At 33.3% G+C, this 18895-nt stretch overlaps 1 protein-coding gene across 1 annotated transcript in view; it reads left to right on the top strand.

Moving 5' to 3' along the window:
* Positions 1-18895, top strand: part of LOC127835545 (plexin domain-containing protein 2-like) — a 122167-nt gene that overhangs the window by 70544 nt on the left and 32728 nt on the right. The window contains exons 5-8 of the mRNA XM_052361981.1: positions 823-945; positions 12207-12257; positions 16060-16127; positions 18736-18841. Coding sequence (XP_052217941.1) covers positions 823-945; positions 12207-12257; positions 16060-16127; positions 18736-18841 — 348 coding nt within the window. The remainder of the gene's footprint in view (positions 1-822; positions 946-12206; positions 12258-16059; positions 16128-18735; positions 18842-18895) is intronic.

Below are 18895 nucleotides of genomic sequence, written 5' to 3'. Positions count from 1 at the left end.
GCTTATTTTATGAATACTTTTGCAATATTGAAGATAGCAACTTGATATTTGGCATGCATGTGTATCTCATGGAGCTGCACATTTTGAGTGGTGAAAGGTCAAGGTCAAGGTCATCCTTCAAGGTCAGAGGTCAAATATATGTGGCCCAAATCGCTTATTTTATGAATACTTTTGCAATATTGAAGATAGCAACTTGATATTTGGCATGCATGTGTATCTCATGGAGCTGCACATTTTGAGTGGTGAAAGGTCAAGGTCATCCTTCACAAGGTCAAGGTCATCCTTCAAGGTCAAACATCATATAGGGGGACATTGTGTTTCACAAACACATCTTGTTAAATTTGTGTTTTTTTTTTCATATATATAAATTAACTTATATCACCTTTGGAAATAAAGGTTCGTTGAATATTTGACTTCGTGGTTGAGCAGATCCATGAGAATCTAAGAAAATTACGTGACGAATAATATTAGATTCACAGTAAAAAGAGATACCCTTGTTTAATAAAATGAATTGCATTTGTATTTTGTAGTTGACATAATATTCCATTCTGTTACAGATTCCTTATATATGAGCACTTTTATCCATGTATTTTGTGAATGACAAAATATTCCATTCTGTTATAGGTTTCTTATATATGAGCCCTTTTATCCACAAATTTTTGACCGCCACCCAGTATGTTGCCCCCCTGATGGCGAACTTTGACACAATCACCGGGGGAGAGAACTCTAGTGTTATTTTCAAGCAAGTTGGTAAGAGTTACCTTCCTTATTTGCTTATTTACCATGACACTCATATGTTAGTCGTCTCGTTTTTCTTTGTAGGTTTTCTGTATATGAGTCCGTTTTTGCATCAGTGGCTGACCGCTACACAGTACATTGCGCCCTTGATGGCCAATTTCGATACACAAATCGGAAATAGTTCGGAGGTTGCTTTTCAGTCGTTTGGTGAGTTTGGAGGATGCACCTTACTGTAGTCACACCTCTCGTAACAAATCTCTGTTGTTGCTGTGGTTACTGTGTAACATTCAGTTCTTGGAGTAACACGCTATTATTTGAGAATACTGTACCAAACATAGAGAAGGCAGTTAATTATTCTAAATTAAAATGTTTCAAGTGCATTTAGTTGCTCATTAAATTTTCACTGTTGACATAAATGACTGCATAGGTGAAATTTAGTTAATAGCGTTAATATGCACTTGAACACCCTGGAAAAAAAATAAAAAGACAGTCACCGTTTTTGCATCCACGATTGAGGTCTGATCGAAGTATTATTAAAAAAAAGTAATTACTAGGTTGAAAAATATATTGATGAAGACAAAATTCATAAATACAGAGAAAATGTTGTTAGAGTTTTGTCTTTAAGAGCATTTGTATATCAAAAAATATATATATGCAGTTTTTAAAAGTGGCATGTTTACAAACTAAAAAGCAGGCTTTCATCAACAACATGATAATTTTAATCAGTTTATTCATGCCCAATAAAGCCCAAGATTTATATTTTAAAAAATTGGAACAATGCACTGTGTTTGGTGACATATTCTATATTCACATGTTTATTTTCTTTAACCATAGTAACATTCTTTGTTGTATTATTCTGCTTGAAAATCATTTTCTTTTTACATCAAGGCTACATATGTAAATAATAAAAACTGAGATTAAATTCAAAATTATATTCCATAATGTTTTTGTTTAATCAAAGTTTGTTAAGTGTTAAATACATATAAGATGTGTTCTAAATTGTTTTTGTGATTTAATCTTTTATATTTTTTGCACAAATATAATGCTGCAGCGACACATTAAAAGTGTGTGTAGCAATCTACACAATTAGGATTCACTGTTAATATTGGATTGTAGATATTTGGAAATGTTTGTTTATTTTACTGTAGCTTTGGTGATATTTTCTCTTTCTCAAATGATATTAAAGGGACTGGTTCACAGATTTTCATGTTTTTGAAAAATGTTTAACGCATTCTATAATGTTTTGAATAGTCATAACAATTTAAAACAGAAAAAAAAAGTTAAACACAATTTTTTTGCTGTCCCCTGGGGTTCAAACCGGGGCCTCAGAAAGCAGAAGCTAATGCACTACCACTGCACTGCGCAGGCTTTGTACTTAATCTGCAAACATTTTATTAGTACTACAGGTTTTTTCAAGTTAAAGTGTTACGCATGCTTAATTATTTTCTCGCTTTTTAAAGGATGATATGTTTATAAAAAAAATCATTTATCTGGGTCAGGCGTGTTATTTGGTTTAAACATAATATATACATTTTTTTGTTTAATCAGTTACAATTATGTTAAAAAACTTCATTTTACCAAACTCTGAACAAGTCTCTTTGAAAATATCACCATTTACTGTGTGTTTAATAATTAGATTTCCAGTTGAGTGACTAACTTGTGAATACTTCTAAATATTGTTGTATATGCTTATAAAGCTTATTTAAATGCATATTTTACAAACCAATTAGATCAGATTTACTCTCACGTGAAACAGATGAGTGCTCATTGGTGTTAATTGATTTTTTAAGAAAATACTGCTTTTAATTTATCAAAATTAAGATTTACTTAGTCTAAGACTTTGTTTTAAGTTTATTGATTACACAATCAACTGTAGTTTTACAATAATTGGCATTGCCTAAAGGGTACAATTTATATTGGACACAACAATAAAAGAACAAAAGAATATCTATTATGGTATCATAATTCAAATATAAAATGTTTCAGGGCTATGAAAACTGATATGTTCTGGTATGTGTTGGTTTGTGTAAAGCCCCAAGTTTCCCAATCCCTTGGTTAACATATTCCAAGTCCTATATTGGCCTATCAGTATGAAGCACATCAATGCAATAACTTACCTTAGATGTTACTGCTATGATTTCTGAACCATTGCATCCATACTATCATATCCATGCTGTGATAGCCATATATGTATAGAAAATAAGTTGGGATCAAAACTATGTTATAAACACTTTGACATCAATAAAATTTCAATTTTCATTACCTGGACTATAGTATGAATGTCTTTGCACCAGTACCATGAGACCAATATTCTCACATCAGTAAACCTATATCAATACCCTTGCATCTGTAATATGATATCAATATCCTTGCATCAGTAATATGATATCAATGTCCTTGCATCAGTAATATGATATCAATATCCTTGCATCAGTACCATAGTATCAATATCCTTGTTTCAGTACCATAGTATCAATATCCTTGTTTCAGTACCATAGTATCAATATCCTTGTTTCAGTACCATAGTATCAATATCCTTGTTTCAGTACCATAGTATCAATATCCTTGCATCAGTACCATAGTATCAATATCCTTGTTTCAGTACCATAGTATCAATATCCTTGTTTCAGTACCATAGTATCAATATCCTTGTTTCAGTACCATAGTATCAATATCCTTGTTTCAGTACCATAGTATCAATATCCTTGTTTCAGTACCATAGTATCAATATCCTTGTTTCAGTACCATAGTATCAATATCCTTGCATTAGTACCATAGTATCAATATCCTTGTTTCAGTACCATAGTATCAATATCCTTGTTTCAGTACCACGATATCAATTTACTTGCATCACTACCATGATAGATACACCCTTACATCAGTTCATTGATAGCAATACACTTGTATCAGTACCTTTATATCAATACCCTTACATCAGTACTATGATATCAATGTCCTTGCATCATTACCATGATATCAATGTAATTGCTTCAGTACTAAAATTATATCAATACACTTGTATCAGTATCGTTATATCAATACCCTTGCATCAATACTATGATATCAATATCCTTGCATCAGTAACATGATATCAATGTAATTGCTTCAGTACTAAAATTATATCAATACACTTGTATCAGTATCGTTATATCAATACCATTGCATCAGTACTATGATATCAATATCCTTGCATCAGTAACATGATATCAATGTCCTTGCGTCATAACCATAATATCAATGTCATTGCTTCAGTACTATAATATCAATACCCTTTTATCAGTACCATGATATTATGCCATTATATCTGTTTCATGATATAAAATACCCTAGCATTAGTTACATGATATTAATACCCTTTCATCTGTTCTACGATATCAATATCCTTGCATCAGTACCATTATATCAATACACTTGAATCATTAATATTAAAGCAATCAAATTCTATTGAGATATCAAATTATTGCTTTGAACACTGTATTATGTGAATTGGGAATAAGACATCAATTTGGGAATAAATTGTGTTTTATCAAAAGTGCATAATATGCAGTTTTATATTTTGTATTTATCTAGTTTTACAAATTATAATTAAAACATATACTTGCATGTATAATAGCATCATTTAAATTGATTTTACTTCAAAACTGGATTTTTTATTAATTAAAAAAAAAATCCTCATGAAATGAAACTGTGTCCATGCCGCGCATGGACACGGTTTAAAAAATACACTTTAAATGATAAAAATTCAATCACTGTTAATGAAAAAGTCATGGAAAATTTCTTATTAAGCTTAAATTATAGATAATATATTACAAAAATATATGTAGATCATGAAATGAATAGTTTTGTTTGAGAAAATCACCAAAATGATGTCCATTCCCAGTTTGATGTCTTATTCCCAATTCACATAATACAGTGTTTTTGGTATCAATGAGTGATATCACCATTTAATCAGTCTGGCTTCAAAACATCCATATCAATACATTTTCAAGCAAACCACCATATCAATACTAATTCATTAAAATCACTATATCAATACTTTTGAATCAAAACCAGCATATTAATACATTTATATGAAAATCACCCTATAAAAACTTTACCATCAAAACCACAATATCAATTCAATAGCATGAAAAGCAAATTATCAATACTTTTGCATCAAAATCACCATATCAATACTTTTAGATCAAAACCACCATATCAATACATTTTCATCAAAACCGCCATATAAATACTTTGTATCAAATTTTACTACTTAGTCATCAAAAGCATCAAATCAATACTTCTGGAGAAAATTCCACTTTATCAATACTTTTGCATCAAAACTACAATATCAGGACTTCTGTGTCAAAGCTCACTTTATCAATACTTTATCAACCACCATATCAATATCTTTTCACCCAAACCGCCAGATCTAAACTTGTGGATTGAAATCACCATATTAATACGTATGCACCAAACCACTCAATACATTTGCACCAAAACTCTCAATACTTTTGCATCAAAACCCTCAATACTCCACCATATCAATTGTTTGTATCAATACCTTTTATTCCCATCGTCATGCAACAAGTCAAGTTTTTCTATCCTTTGAAAGTATCATAGGCTTTACCATACACTTCTTTACAACTATCAGTAAAATAATAAGACTTGTAATTTCAGACTTTATCAGTCATTAATATTACTATGAGTAATGTTGGTTTATACTGTAATAGTATGTTTAAGACTTAAAAAACAAGTAATTAGATTTTTAATGCATGTGTTATTATTACTATTCAGCCCATATTAAGCATTTGCTCATTTTGTGATAATTTGTTTTTTGAGCTAAAATGTTAAGACACCAATAAACACTTCATTGATATCCCAATATTTGTAATTTCAGAGTTAATGTATTTATGTTTTGGAAGTGTTGATATGCTGTTGTTTTACAGGCTTCCCTTGTCAAAAAATAACCCACGTTCATACCAAAACACACTTAAACCAACATAAAACTATGTTTTTTCTGAGTTTTTCTTAGCAGAAGTTGGTTTTTGATATTAAAAGCGAGTTTTATGTGCGCTAAACTGTGCTTAACTGAGTTTAAAGTTGGTTATTTTAAGAAGATGTGTGTTAAAGCGAGTTTTTTTCTGTAAGAAGTCGGTTTTTTGTGTGTCAAAAGTGAGCCTTTTTATTTATGAGTTGGTTTATGTGTGTTTAAGTGTGTCTTTTTGTTTTATAAGCGAGTCTTTTACAACAGAAGTTGGTCTTTTTTTAAACAGAAGTGGGTTTAAGCGAGTTTAAATTGGTCTTTTTGTAAATAAGTTGAGAGCTGCAACGAGGCTTAAAGACTCACTTTAACACACTTTTCAATAAGTTGGTCTTTAAGTTGGTCTTTTGTTTATTAATATAACTCATCAATGAAACAATAATTCTTCAACTAGGTCTTTGTTTGATGTTTATAGCCATAAATAATACAAGTCAATTGTAAAGGGGCTTTTTTTACAGCTTGTTTGCCATTGTCCCTATTGTACATGTGTGTGCTCCCCTTAATTTTTAGGGAATATTGGATGAAAATGGCTCTTTCAGAACATCACAGGTTCACAGATGGACAACAAGTATCACTGACAAAAACTATAACAATGGTCAAGCTTAGTTTTATACATAATACATGAAAGAGTTTGTGTTTCACTTTGATTTGTTTCTTTATGTTTGTTTTTATTATAAACAATATCTTATGATTGTTTTATGTCTTAAAATTATTTTATTTTTTTAAATTTTAAAATAATCTTATATGATTGTTTATATTTGTTTAAAAAGTATTTACTTGTTAAATCTGCATATTTAATTTATTATGGTATTGGAAACATTATTTTGGAAATGATCTATTTATTTTTGTATATAAGTTATGCAAGATTTTGATATTTTCATATGATACCATCATATCCATTTTCTTAATTTGCAATAAAATAATAAAATGCCAAACATGACCTGTGTCACATCAACTGTCATCAAAATAACAAGACAATACCTAAAAACACCCTTATTTCACACCACTAACAATAAACAGATAACAATCTGTCAGGCATTCAGAGCTAAACAGGGTACTGATTATTTAGGGGTAGATAAGGCTACTGATGGGGTTTGCTTAGAGATAAGGCTGTGTGGAATGAGATATAAGGCTTTTGATTGGCTATTGCACAAGGAGTTATCTTTTTGAAAACAACAACTTTGGAAAAACAAGCTGGTGTCAGCAATTGAATATTGAGCTAAATTTAATTCAGCAACATTAATATAAAGAAGTGAAAGACTTATAATGGTAGTGTAGAATGTCTTGAAATTCTGTCAGCATGAAGTATTGTGTGATGAAAACAATGTGTTTTTTACTACAATGTGGAAATCAACAATAAGTTGGTTGGAAAGGAGGTTGAACTGCCTGTTTGTTTTTTTTGGAATACTGAAGAACAGTTTTAACAGGTTTGTATTGTCATTTCTTCATCCCTTTTTTTATTAAGTTTATTGAATTAATTATGACCATTATCATATTTATGTATTGTCACAGGGAAATGTAAATGGATAAGTTATTGTATTGCAATTTAAAGGAAAAACAAAACAATTTGAAGCAAAAATAGATAAACTTACACATGAAAAAGTGTAAATGTTGTGTACAGTGAATAATTTTGGTTGTGTTTCATGGTTACTGTCATCTTAAATTTTATTTTTAGCTATTTCTGGTATTACTGAACGGATTCCTTTCCCTCATACTTAATTAGAACTTATATATTTTAATTTTGAAGGTTAAACTCTTTCCACGAGGCAAAATTTACATTGATGGGAAGATCCTTTGGAAAGAATGTGCATCATCTCCTGCCTGATGTATGGACTTTTATACCTTGGTTTTTACCCTGCACGAGCTGGCAAACTTGAGGGGAACAAGAGTGGGGAAACCTCGCCCTGTCCTTGACCAAGAAAGCTGGATTTGTTGAGAGGTAAACTATACAGGTTATTGCATAAGCCATTTAAGATTCAACCAGTCCACACAGCCAAAGGAGACCACGCATCTTGGTACATTTTCAAACTGCATTTTCTACCAAACGCAATTTCTTTTAATAATTGATGAAAAGTGATAAGTCACATGTGATCACGGGATTAAAATTTCTAAAATAAACAAACAAGAACAACAAGCAAATAACTTAAATGTATTATTATGAAAGCAACAAGATTACCATAACAGCAATATTTCATAGTTAAGTGGAACGAAAACATAACAAATTGACATGTTTGAAGAATGCCTTGCCCTTTTGAAAGTGTTTTTGTATTAATCCTATGCAGATCAACTGGCTTAAGAGATCCTAAAGAGGAGAAGGACACAAGCAGCATCAATGGTACATGTCGCTCCAGCACCTGCTTTCCAGGTCTCTCTACCAGCTGCTTTCCAGGTCCCTCCACCCGCCAAGATCAGGTCTAGGTCCCTGCACTGGCTGCCGTCCAGGTCCCCTAGCGGTCAAGGTCTCTCCAGTGGCTGCTGTGCAGGTCCCACCACCGTATGCCGTCAAGGTCCCTTCATACGCTGAAATCCAGGTTCCTCATTCCGCTGCGGTTCAGGTACCTCCAACAGCTGAGATCCAGGTCTCTGCAGCAGCTGCGTTCTAAATACTCCCCCCGCAGTGGTCCACTGCGGTTAACCTTTTGCTTTAAAATCTTCCATAAATGTCTATTATTGTATAATGTACTGTAAAAATAATATGTTTGTATTATTTTGCGGTGTACTATTTTTGTCATATAAACAAAATATCGTACTCATAGTCTTTTTTTTCCTTTAAACCACACGGGGCTTATAATGAACTGTTGTAATTGCTTCACAAAAACCATTTTTTCTAGAACATATCAGTCCAAAATTAATTTTTTTCACACTGCAAAATACCACAAAAGACTCACAGAAAACATACTTTCTTAAAAAAACTCACTGTTAAAACCCACAAAAAACCAACTTACCCAAACCCACAAATGTTTTCTTCACAGATAAAATACTGTTAATAACAAGGTTTAAAGCGAGTTAAAAGCATGTTTCACTGTGAAAAAAACAAAGAAAGGCTTGTTTTCAGCTCACTTTTCGCTCACTTAAAAACCGTGTTAAGCCTGCTTATAGCTCACATTTTAAACACACTATTTACCTACTTAAAACCAACTCCACAGACAGAAGTTGGTCTAAGCATGTTTAAAAAACCTCAAAAAACCAACTTGTAGAAAATCATACTCACTTTGAACCCACTTAAGAAGGTTAAAAAACCAACTATGTTGGTTTAAAGCGAGTTAAACCAAGATTTAACTCAGAAAAAACCAAGTCGGTAAGCTAAAAAACCAAGTCGGTAAGCTAAAAAACCCAGTCGGTAAGCTAAAAGCGTGTCTGAAAAACCCGCTTTTAGCACAGTGCAAATACCACAGAGTTAAACACAGCTGAAGAAAACTCACTTTAAACCCACTTAAGACGGTTAAAAAACTCACTATGTTGGCTTTAAGCGAGTTAAACCAAGATTTAACTCAGATAAAACCAAGTCGGTAAGCAAAAAGTGTGTTTAAAAGACTCACTTTTAGCTCGGTGCCAATACCGCAGGGTTAAACCCAGTTTAAAACTGGGTTATAACCGGATTTTGCTCACTTTTTTGACAAGGGTTAACTGAGTTGCTCTTCTGTAACTTAACTATTGTCCTGTTATCCTGTCTATTTCTGCTTGGTTCAATGTGATCAGTATTTGATAGTGACATTTCAGAAGTATTACACAACAAACCAAGTAATAAAAAGAAATTTTGTTGGATGATGGAATATGGATTTTAATTCACTCGTGATCATAAAAAATACATATTCTCACTCGTGGCTGCACCACTCGTGAAAATATTATTTTATAATGATCACTCGTGAAATAAAATCGATATTCCATCAAATCCAACAAATATCCTCCTATATGTCTCCTATCTCATTGATCAAGTTTATACATACAGATTAAATTTACAAAGTGGCCCCAAAAAAGCTTGAAAATTCCTGCCTCAGCCATAACTTTGCAATATATGATGGATTTTTAAATAACTTTACACAAATGCAAATGATAATACAGTCATAACTTTGTAATATATTGATGGATTTTAAAATAACTTGGCACAAATGCAAATGATCATAAGATGATGTTTTACGTTTTACATAAGTCTCCTTGTCTCAAAGGTTAAGGTCACACTTAAAGGTCAGAGGTCATCCTTCAACATCAAAGGTCAAATATATGGGGGGGAACATAGTTCACAAACATATCTTGTTAAAACCTGTGTCTCTACCTCACAGGTGTGGGTCACAATTAGAGGTTCAAGGTGCTATTAGGCCATAAAAAACCTTATTCAGACTGTTGCTTTGTTATTCATGATACAATTTTAAAATAACTTAACACAAATGACCATCTTGAGGAGACTCAAATGTGAAGATAACACTAATAGCCTCAAGCTTGGAGTGATTTTCTGTTGATGTTCCATAGCCTCATTTGCAGTATCTCATTATGAAATGCTCACATATTCTAATGAAATCAACTGCTGATGCATGCAATGGTTTTACGAATGTATCCGATGTTTAATGAGTTAACGATCGTTGTCAATAAATTGCTTTTGAATATAATAGTGGGAATTCGAATCCAAATGCATCCATCAACACAGGTAGCTTTGAACAAAGTTGACAAATAATAGTTTAATGTATCCTTTTGACAATAAGGCAAACATTATAATAGAACACAATTGGAAATGAATTTTGAAAGCTTTACCATCTCCCCACTTTAATATAAACAATACATAGCTCTACTTCTCTAATAATTGTAATAATATAAATGTGAATTTATGACGTGCACAATGGAGCACTGTAAAAACATGAAAAACTAGGCAAATTTAAAAAAGACTCAAGAACTGTAATTGTGACATATAAAAAAGAAAATATGGATTAACCTACACTGGGAACATGGCGCTTTTACTGGAAAATTATGTTAATCAGAAGGAAATCTAATTATAATTACTTTGAAGAATTTTATAATGAATAACAACAATATCTTATACATAAAAAACCAACAACAATGCAGGTTTTATTTGTACTAGCTGTTATATCAGTTAATAATTAATAAAACTTTAAAGGAAGAAAACTGGAAGAAAACTAAATAATTCATTTGCCATGTCATTGTCATGATGCTCCATTGTATGTGTCAGCTTTTTAACATGATGATTTACGTGTGAATATTAAACAAACTTGACAAGATGTTAAAATACATGCATTTTATATTTAACCAGGTTTTCCGAAGGAAAAAACTGGTTATTAGATTGGCGAATGCGGGCGGGCTGGCTGGCTGGCGGGCTGGCGGGCGGGCGGAACTATGTCGTTCATTGTCAGATTTTAAAATCATTTGGCACATTTGTTCACCATCATTGGACGGTGTGTCGCGCGAAATAATTACGTCGATATCTCCAAGGTCAAGGTCACACTTTGGGTTCAAAGGTCAAAAATGGCCATAAATGAGCTTGTCCTGGCCATAACTATGTCATTCATTGTGAGATTTTAAAATCATTTGGCACATTTGTTCACCATCATGGGACAGTGTGTCGCACGAAAGAATCACGTCAATATCTCCAATGTCAAGGTCGCCACGACTAAAAATAGATTTTTTTTAAAAACAAACTTACAAAGGGGGTTAATTTTGTTTGTTCATTTCAAAGTTCAGTTTGAGTTTTCTCCCTTTATCAGATTTTTTTTTCACAATGAAAACCTGGTTTTGTGACAATTTTGTCCCTTGTTTATTAATGTGTTTTAAAATATGTTGCAGTTATTTTTTATGTTTCTTGTTTTTTTCTATTTCAGCTGTTTGATGTTCAAAAAGCTATTCAAATTTAATTGATTGTCATTTTGTTTATGTCAACTATGTTATGATAATGACATCAAGTGAAAGGTTTCTGATAATCTTTAATGTTCAACTCCTAAACATACAGGCAAAGTTGATATTTATGGAAGCGTATATGGTACACCCTGATGCTGTGATGATGTCAACATTCTATGACCCCATGATATGAAAAAGGTGTCATGGCATAAGAAATAACTCATCGTGTGGACTAAAACTATGATGGCAAGTCATTTTCATAAGAGCATGACGCCAAAAATTATGTTGATTTGTTGACTTAGATCATGTCGACCAAATATTTTTTCGGGAAAAGACGGAAACATTTACGTCGAGTTTTTAACTTAATGTCGTTACGGCGAGTAAAATTTAGAGTGAAAATCCTACAAAACTATGACGACATACCATGTTATTTCACATTAAGTCGATATAAATTAATCCAGCATGACCATATTATTGGGGTGTACCATATACGCTTCCGTACTTTGATATTAGATAAAACGGTGTCTCACTTGATTCTTAACGTAGGTGTTTGAGTTATGCTCTAGCTTCCTGGTCATGAGGTTGTGCTTCTGTTTGTTTTCAGCCAACAAATTTGTTGTGGAATGGAGAGATGTTTACCTTCAAGACCAAAATGGTAAGCTGTAAACAACACTAGTTTGTAGAATCAACAGAATAATATATATTAATACATGTATTAATATAATGACAAAACCATTTTAGATTGTGTTTAACACTTTAACCAAATATTTAAAAAAATATATGAAAGATTATTCGAACGTTACTAATAATGGAATCAAGTCCTTGAGACTCAAATGCATCACTGATTTAATTGCCTAGCCCGACAGTTGTTGGATTTAACCAAATTAATCATTTATTATTCAATAATACAGCAAATAATATCATTGTTTTTTGTCTAAAAAGGAAAACTTGTTCATCTCCAAATGTTAAAAGATGTACCGAACAACATGATTTTTTGTAGTTGATATTTTATTGTCAATTATAATGAGATTAATTAGTATTTTCTCAATTTTAAAGCAGAATCCTGATTTTGTGAAATTCATTTAACATTTTCCTGGAAACTAATTAAACTAAGCAAGTATTAAAAAATAATTGAAGCACACATTTAATGCATCATGTTTCACTGAAATCTTTTCATGTCCCTCAGTCTATACTGGGGGACATATTGTTTTTGCCCTGTCTGTTGGTTTGTTGCTTTGTTTCTTTGTTGGTTTGTTTGCGTCAAACTTTTACATTGGCCATAACTTTTTTACTATTGAAGATAGCAACTTGATATTTGGCATGCATGTGTATCTCATGGAGCTGCACATTTTGAGTGGTGAAAGGTCAAGGTCATCCTTCAAGGTCAAAGGTCAAGGTTAAAGTTCAAATTTTGAATTATTGAAGATAGCAACTTGATATTTAAAATGCATGTGTATCTCATGGAGCTGCACATTTTGTGTGATGAAAGGTCAAGGTCATCATTCAAGGTCAAGGTCAAATGTCAAATATATGGGGGGACATAGTGTTTCACAAACACATCTTCAGGGCTCGACATTAAAGGTAGTCTGACTGTCCGGGACAACCAAATTGTTAGTCCAGACAAGTAAATAAAGATATTTGCTAGTCCGACAGGACAAGTGGTCATTATTATTGTAAAACTTAGAAAAAATGCCTTTAAAGCCATTATTTCTGTGGAGATATCACTCAACTTTTCCGAGTATATTTTGTATGCGTTTTATCGTCGAAGCCCGAGATATTCCGATAGTTCCATGTGATATATGTACTACACTGAACTGTTCACAAGGGAAGCAACCCTTAACATTTTTTTCTTTGCCAAGATAACAAGAATATTCTCCCTTGTAAAGAATATGCATTTTACGACACCGGTACACACCGATCTTACAGACAATTAACGTAGTGACGTCCTCTCTATGTATAGAATGATTTTTTTTTTTAAATATCAGTTAAGTACTGTACATATACATCACTTTTAACATTTTCTGTTTGATGTTGGCAACACACAAGTTTTTGTCGGCTATTATGGCTTTGTATAATGTTTAAAAATCAATAATTTCGAGTTTTCCTGTTATTCTTGTCAGTTCTTTTTGTATTGAAATTGCCTACAATTATGTTTACATGTAATTTGAATGATTCAAGTCTTTATGATTTGAGCATTTTGTAGTATTTCATTATTTTGCAAAGTACTGAGCAGAATGAAGATATAATGGTCAGGACAAGTTGCTTTTTGGTCAGGACAAGTGAAATTATGGTCTACTTGTCCGACCGGACAAGTGGCTTCAAAAGTTAATGTCGAGCCCTGCATCTTGTTGAAATTGCATTTCTTACACATGGATGGATTATAAGTTTTCCATTGTTTTATATTTTTGGTCATTCTTAGTTGTTTAAATGAAAACTTGATCTGGTATGTGGTACAGTACAGCCAACGCGGAACAAACATAATCCTCGGTCACGCCACGGCCAGAAAGTTAGTACTCGGCGGCTGCGTCGTGTGTTCACGCGGCGAATCGCCAAGGCACGCGGCATCGATCCACCCAATGGCGCAGCATCTGTATTAACCTCGCGTACTTTCGCGGAATAAATCCGCCGCATACATTTGCTGCGGATCGAGTGCAAAGATATACACCTACATGTACATTTGTGTAGCGTCGAAACCTAGATTCACGCTACTTTCATAGTTTATATTTTCACGTTTTAATAAGCGGATATGATTTTTATATGATGCTTTATAGACTATTTATATAATATCACGTCCTCAAATATATTCGACACCTAATGCGCCTAAACAAATTATCGTTGAATTAATTACGCACAACTGTAAATGTTTTGTTCGATCCTCAAATGAGCATTATTCTATTTGTAATCCGAAACACGCTTCCGAATTTTAATGCTAACGCGACATTAACAATTAAATTCTAGCGTCAAATAAACAGTGCTTTATCCGTTGTATCCTTTGTCTCCTTTGTCAATAAAAAGCGCGCAAAAATTATTTAGACATGTAGAACGTCGCATGAAAAGTGTGGGTGTATTTTGTGTTGTATAAAAACATGAGCATCACGTCAGGCGATTTACGCGTGTTCAGTGGAAAAAAAAACGCCCAATTGGACGTTATTTCATCACATCTTTAAAAAGAAACAAATGCCAAAATTTATTTGACACTTGAGAAAAATGGTGAATGTTTGATTTCTTGAAATTTATTAGAACTTTTATCGTAAATATTTACCAGAATTTGCTTTAAAACTGGATTATATACAGGATTATCGGGTTATGAGTAGCGACGGGAAAAACAGTAAGTATGCAGTAAAAGATACATTAAATTTATTATGATTTTAAATATTAGTATAATTGTTCTTTTAAAATTTATTGACTAGCTAATCATTTTAAAAATATTTTTATTTTATGATGCGCATCGACTCGGCGTTATTTCGCGGATCGCGGCTTGCCTCGGCATGTCTTGGCGGACAGATAATGAAGCAATGCGGCGAAATGCGACTGCCGCCGCAAACAGCCGCGGCTTCAACGGCTGACGTGGCATCGACTCATTTCGCCTTGCCGCTGCAGATCGCGAAATATGTTTGTTCCGCGTTGGCTGTACTGTATGTTATCATACTATAAACAATGTGAATTTGAGCCAGTTTAGTGCATTGACATGGCTTTTGTTGTGCTCTGATTTTAAACAGTTGGTTATTGTTAATTAGCCTCTTTTCCCTTCTCAACCCCAAATCTCTTGTATCACTGCATGTCATATAATGAAGGAAAAACATACAATAACATACTAGATTATCAAAAATACTCAGAGTAATGTTTAATGATTAAAATTGATAAAATAATAGCTTCTAGTATTAACATTTAAAGGATACACTACACTAAGCAATTAATGATGCTCCAAATTAATATTGTTTTGCTTTGGGTGTAATTTGGGAGTGAATGTAAACTGAAATAATTGGAAGGGGGGACAGGGTAAATGTATGCTAGATGTAAGAGAAATGGGTTGAAGTGAGTGAAAATTGTGGGAGTGGGGGTGAAAATGGCCTGGGGTGGGTTGAAAATGGCTGGGGATGGCGTGAAAATGGCCGGAGGTGGGGTCGAAAATGGAAAAGGTGTGAAAAATCTTTGTATGGTTACTGTAAAACCTTTTACAAGAACATTGATAGCTTTTTGTATTTTTTCCACTGAAGATCTTTTATTAAAACATCAATTGAGTATATATTCCATGAGGTATGACTTATAAAAAAGTATTATGATGCTTACACCAATTTATACTTAATTGTACTCTATACAATCATAAAGAGCCAAAAGAACATGTTTGGTATACCTTTATTTATAAGTACATTGACAAATTTAAGAGGGACAAAAAGGTTGGGGCATAACAAATAGAATGGGGGGAGTTTATGATTCCATGTTTTTTGTCTTTGCAGGATCAGGCACATTCCAGTTTCAAGTCATTCTTCACATGAACGGATCTATAGTGTTTGTCTACAAACAGGTATGTGATATTCATGATTTCAAAGTTTTATAGATATGCAAAATGATATGATTGGGGACAAAAAACATCAACCTGTTCTAATATCCCAGCTGAACCCATTGCAGTCTATGAATTAATTACGATTTTGCCTTTATTTGATCGTGTAAATAAATGAAGTCGAGTAGAAAGCCAATTAATTTTTTTGTTAGGGCATGTTTTCATAAACCATTTCTTAGACTTATTGTTAGGAATAAAGAAAAGTCTTGACCCCTCCCTATACCAGCGCCATCAGATGGTTCATGTTTACTAATTGGGGGATGGGGGTGTATTCATCACTGATATAATAGCTTCTAGTAATTAGTGGTATTGCATTCAACTCCAAGTCTATTTTATGAACTGGGAGGAGGGGGGGGGGTGAGAAAGCTAAATCTTTTTTGCGTTTGAAATGTTATATTGACAAAAAGTGTTTGAGCTGTTCTTGAACCTTGATGATGCTTCGCTTATTGAATTGAATAGTCATGTTCTGGGACAAATCCTCTTATCAATTATTTTCTGTCAGCCATTGTATATTTTGCTGGCTTCTTATTATTAAAACTAAGGCGAAAGCACGTTTTGTTGGTCCTCCCATGTCACAAGGAGTACAGGATAAAGATTTGAGAGACACAAGTATTGCTTTTGTCTGATCTCCTGGAATACAAAGAAAAAATACCCAGAAGTCAAGCTCAGAATAGGTCTGACACTTATATGATGGGAAGTTTAATTCTTATTTTTTTTTAGGAAGAAATAAAGCAGTTGGTTAAGCTTGAACAATTCCTTGTTTGTGCTTTTGATACCAGTTAGCACGGTTGTAGCGATCAACACCACAGTATTTCAATGATGAAAAAGCAATTTAGTTTTTACAGGTTATGGAATTGGTTTTGGATTCCATTTATTTTAATCTTGTTACTCTGGAAAAAATAAAGCAGTGTATTTAATTTATTATTTGCATGTACATGTTTATTGTATACATGCAAGTATTCTATAAAATGGAACACAGTATTTCTGTGTGTTTATGAAATTGTAATTTACAATTGAAATTCAAACTTTCGTAGTATTTAAGCATTTAGGATTGATTTAGAATTTTTATGCTATTTGGAAATAAACAAAATTTGGGAATTGTGTCTGAATCCTTTAACCTGACCCTTTTTAATTGTCAGTTTTAAAAGTTTTTTATATCAACTGAGTGCAGAGTCTTTAATGATGATTTTTCAAATCATGCCCCAAGGGTCAAAACTAGCCATGCACCAGGGATCAGGTGATATAAATAGACTTATATTGTAAATGACCTTGTAATCTCTCAAACGGCAGAGGACAGAGTTTTAATATTTTCTTTGTAACATTGTTTAGTGGTACTCTATAAACATTGATCAAATCATTCCCATTTGGTCAGAACTGACCTTGCCCAAGGGTCATATAACTTATAAAGACTTGTGAAGTGAACATTTAAAAATCTCTAGAACAAAAAAGCAAAAGATGTGTAATATTTGGCATGTAACGTTATAAGTGCTCTTTTTTGTTATGCCCCCGTATCAAATGATCGGGGGTTTATTGTTTTTGGCCTGTCTGTCTGTCATTCTGTCCCAAAACTTTAACCTTGGTTAAACTTTTGCAATACCTTTTGCAATATTGAAGATAGCAACTTGATATTTGGCATGCATGTGTATCTCATAGAGTGGTTAAAGGTCAAGGTCATCCTTCAAGGTCAAAGGTCAAATATATGGTTTCAAAGAGGCGCAGAAGGGGGCATTGTGTTTCACAAACACAGCTCTTGTTTTTCAAATCATGTCCCTGAGGTAAACATTTGCTGTGCCTGTGGGTGTAAATAAAATTGTCATGTTGGTTTTTGAATATCATGTGTTGAGGTATTTAATAACATAATTATAGTGTCATGATGACGCCTGCTATCTTCTATGGCAAGTTTTAACCCCATACCCAGCTTTGTGGAGCATAAGCTCTCCAAGGTGTTGTCATACAGGTCACTGTGTCGTAGTGGATATGGTGTCCCACTGTGGGATCATTCTTTAGATCTCTTAAAATACATCAAGTACTGGTTCTACTCAGGAAACGAACTCAAGAGTGTCTCAAAAACCCTTTGGCTTTTGATGAAATTGAGCTGAAGTAAATAGATAGAAACTAAAGTAAGACATTGTTTATTACTGATTTATGTTGCATTTATTTTCAGCTCCATAGTGAATGTAGCATATTTCATTATGTTTTTATTATGCCCCCCTGGGAAGAAGAGGGGGTATATTGTTTTGCACATGTCTGTCGGTCGGTCTGACCGTCTGTCGGTAGGTCGGTCCGTCCGTCCGTCCACCAGATGGTTTCCAGATGATAACTCAAGAACGCTTAGCCTAGGATCATGAAACTTCATAGGTACATTGATCATGACTGGCAGATGACCCCTATTGATTTTCAGGTCACTAGGTCAAAGGTCAAGGTCACAGTGAAAAAAACGTATTCACACAATGGCTGCCACTACAACTGACAGCCCATATGGAGGGCATGCATGTTTTACAAACAGCCCTTGTTATAAATATATTTCAAAAGGTATTTTTTGCTTACTTATTGGTGTTGTGTTGATTTTCAGCTACCATTACCCGTGTACAATATTTCTGATGTTAATCACAGCGTCAAGGTCGGACTGTCCGATGCATTCTATTATGACACGCTTTACGTTGATGAAAATGGCATAAGTACGAAATAGAGCACCCTGTTTTGTATGTTTTGAGAGCATTTGACCCCCAAAT

The sequence above is a fragment of the Dreissena polymorpha genome, chromosome 6 (genome assembly GCF_020536995.1).
Source record: "Dreissena polymorpha isolate Duluth1 chromosome 6, UMN_Dpol_1.0, whole genome shotgun sequence".
NCBI classification, from domain to species: Eukaryota; Metazoa; Mollusca; class Bivalvia; order Myida; family Dreissenidae; genus Dreissena; species Dreissena polymorpha.
This window is presented reverse-complemented; position numbering and strand designations above follow the sequence as displayed.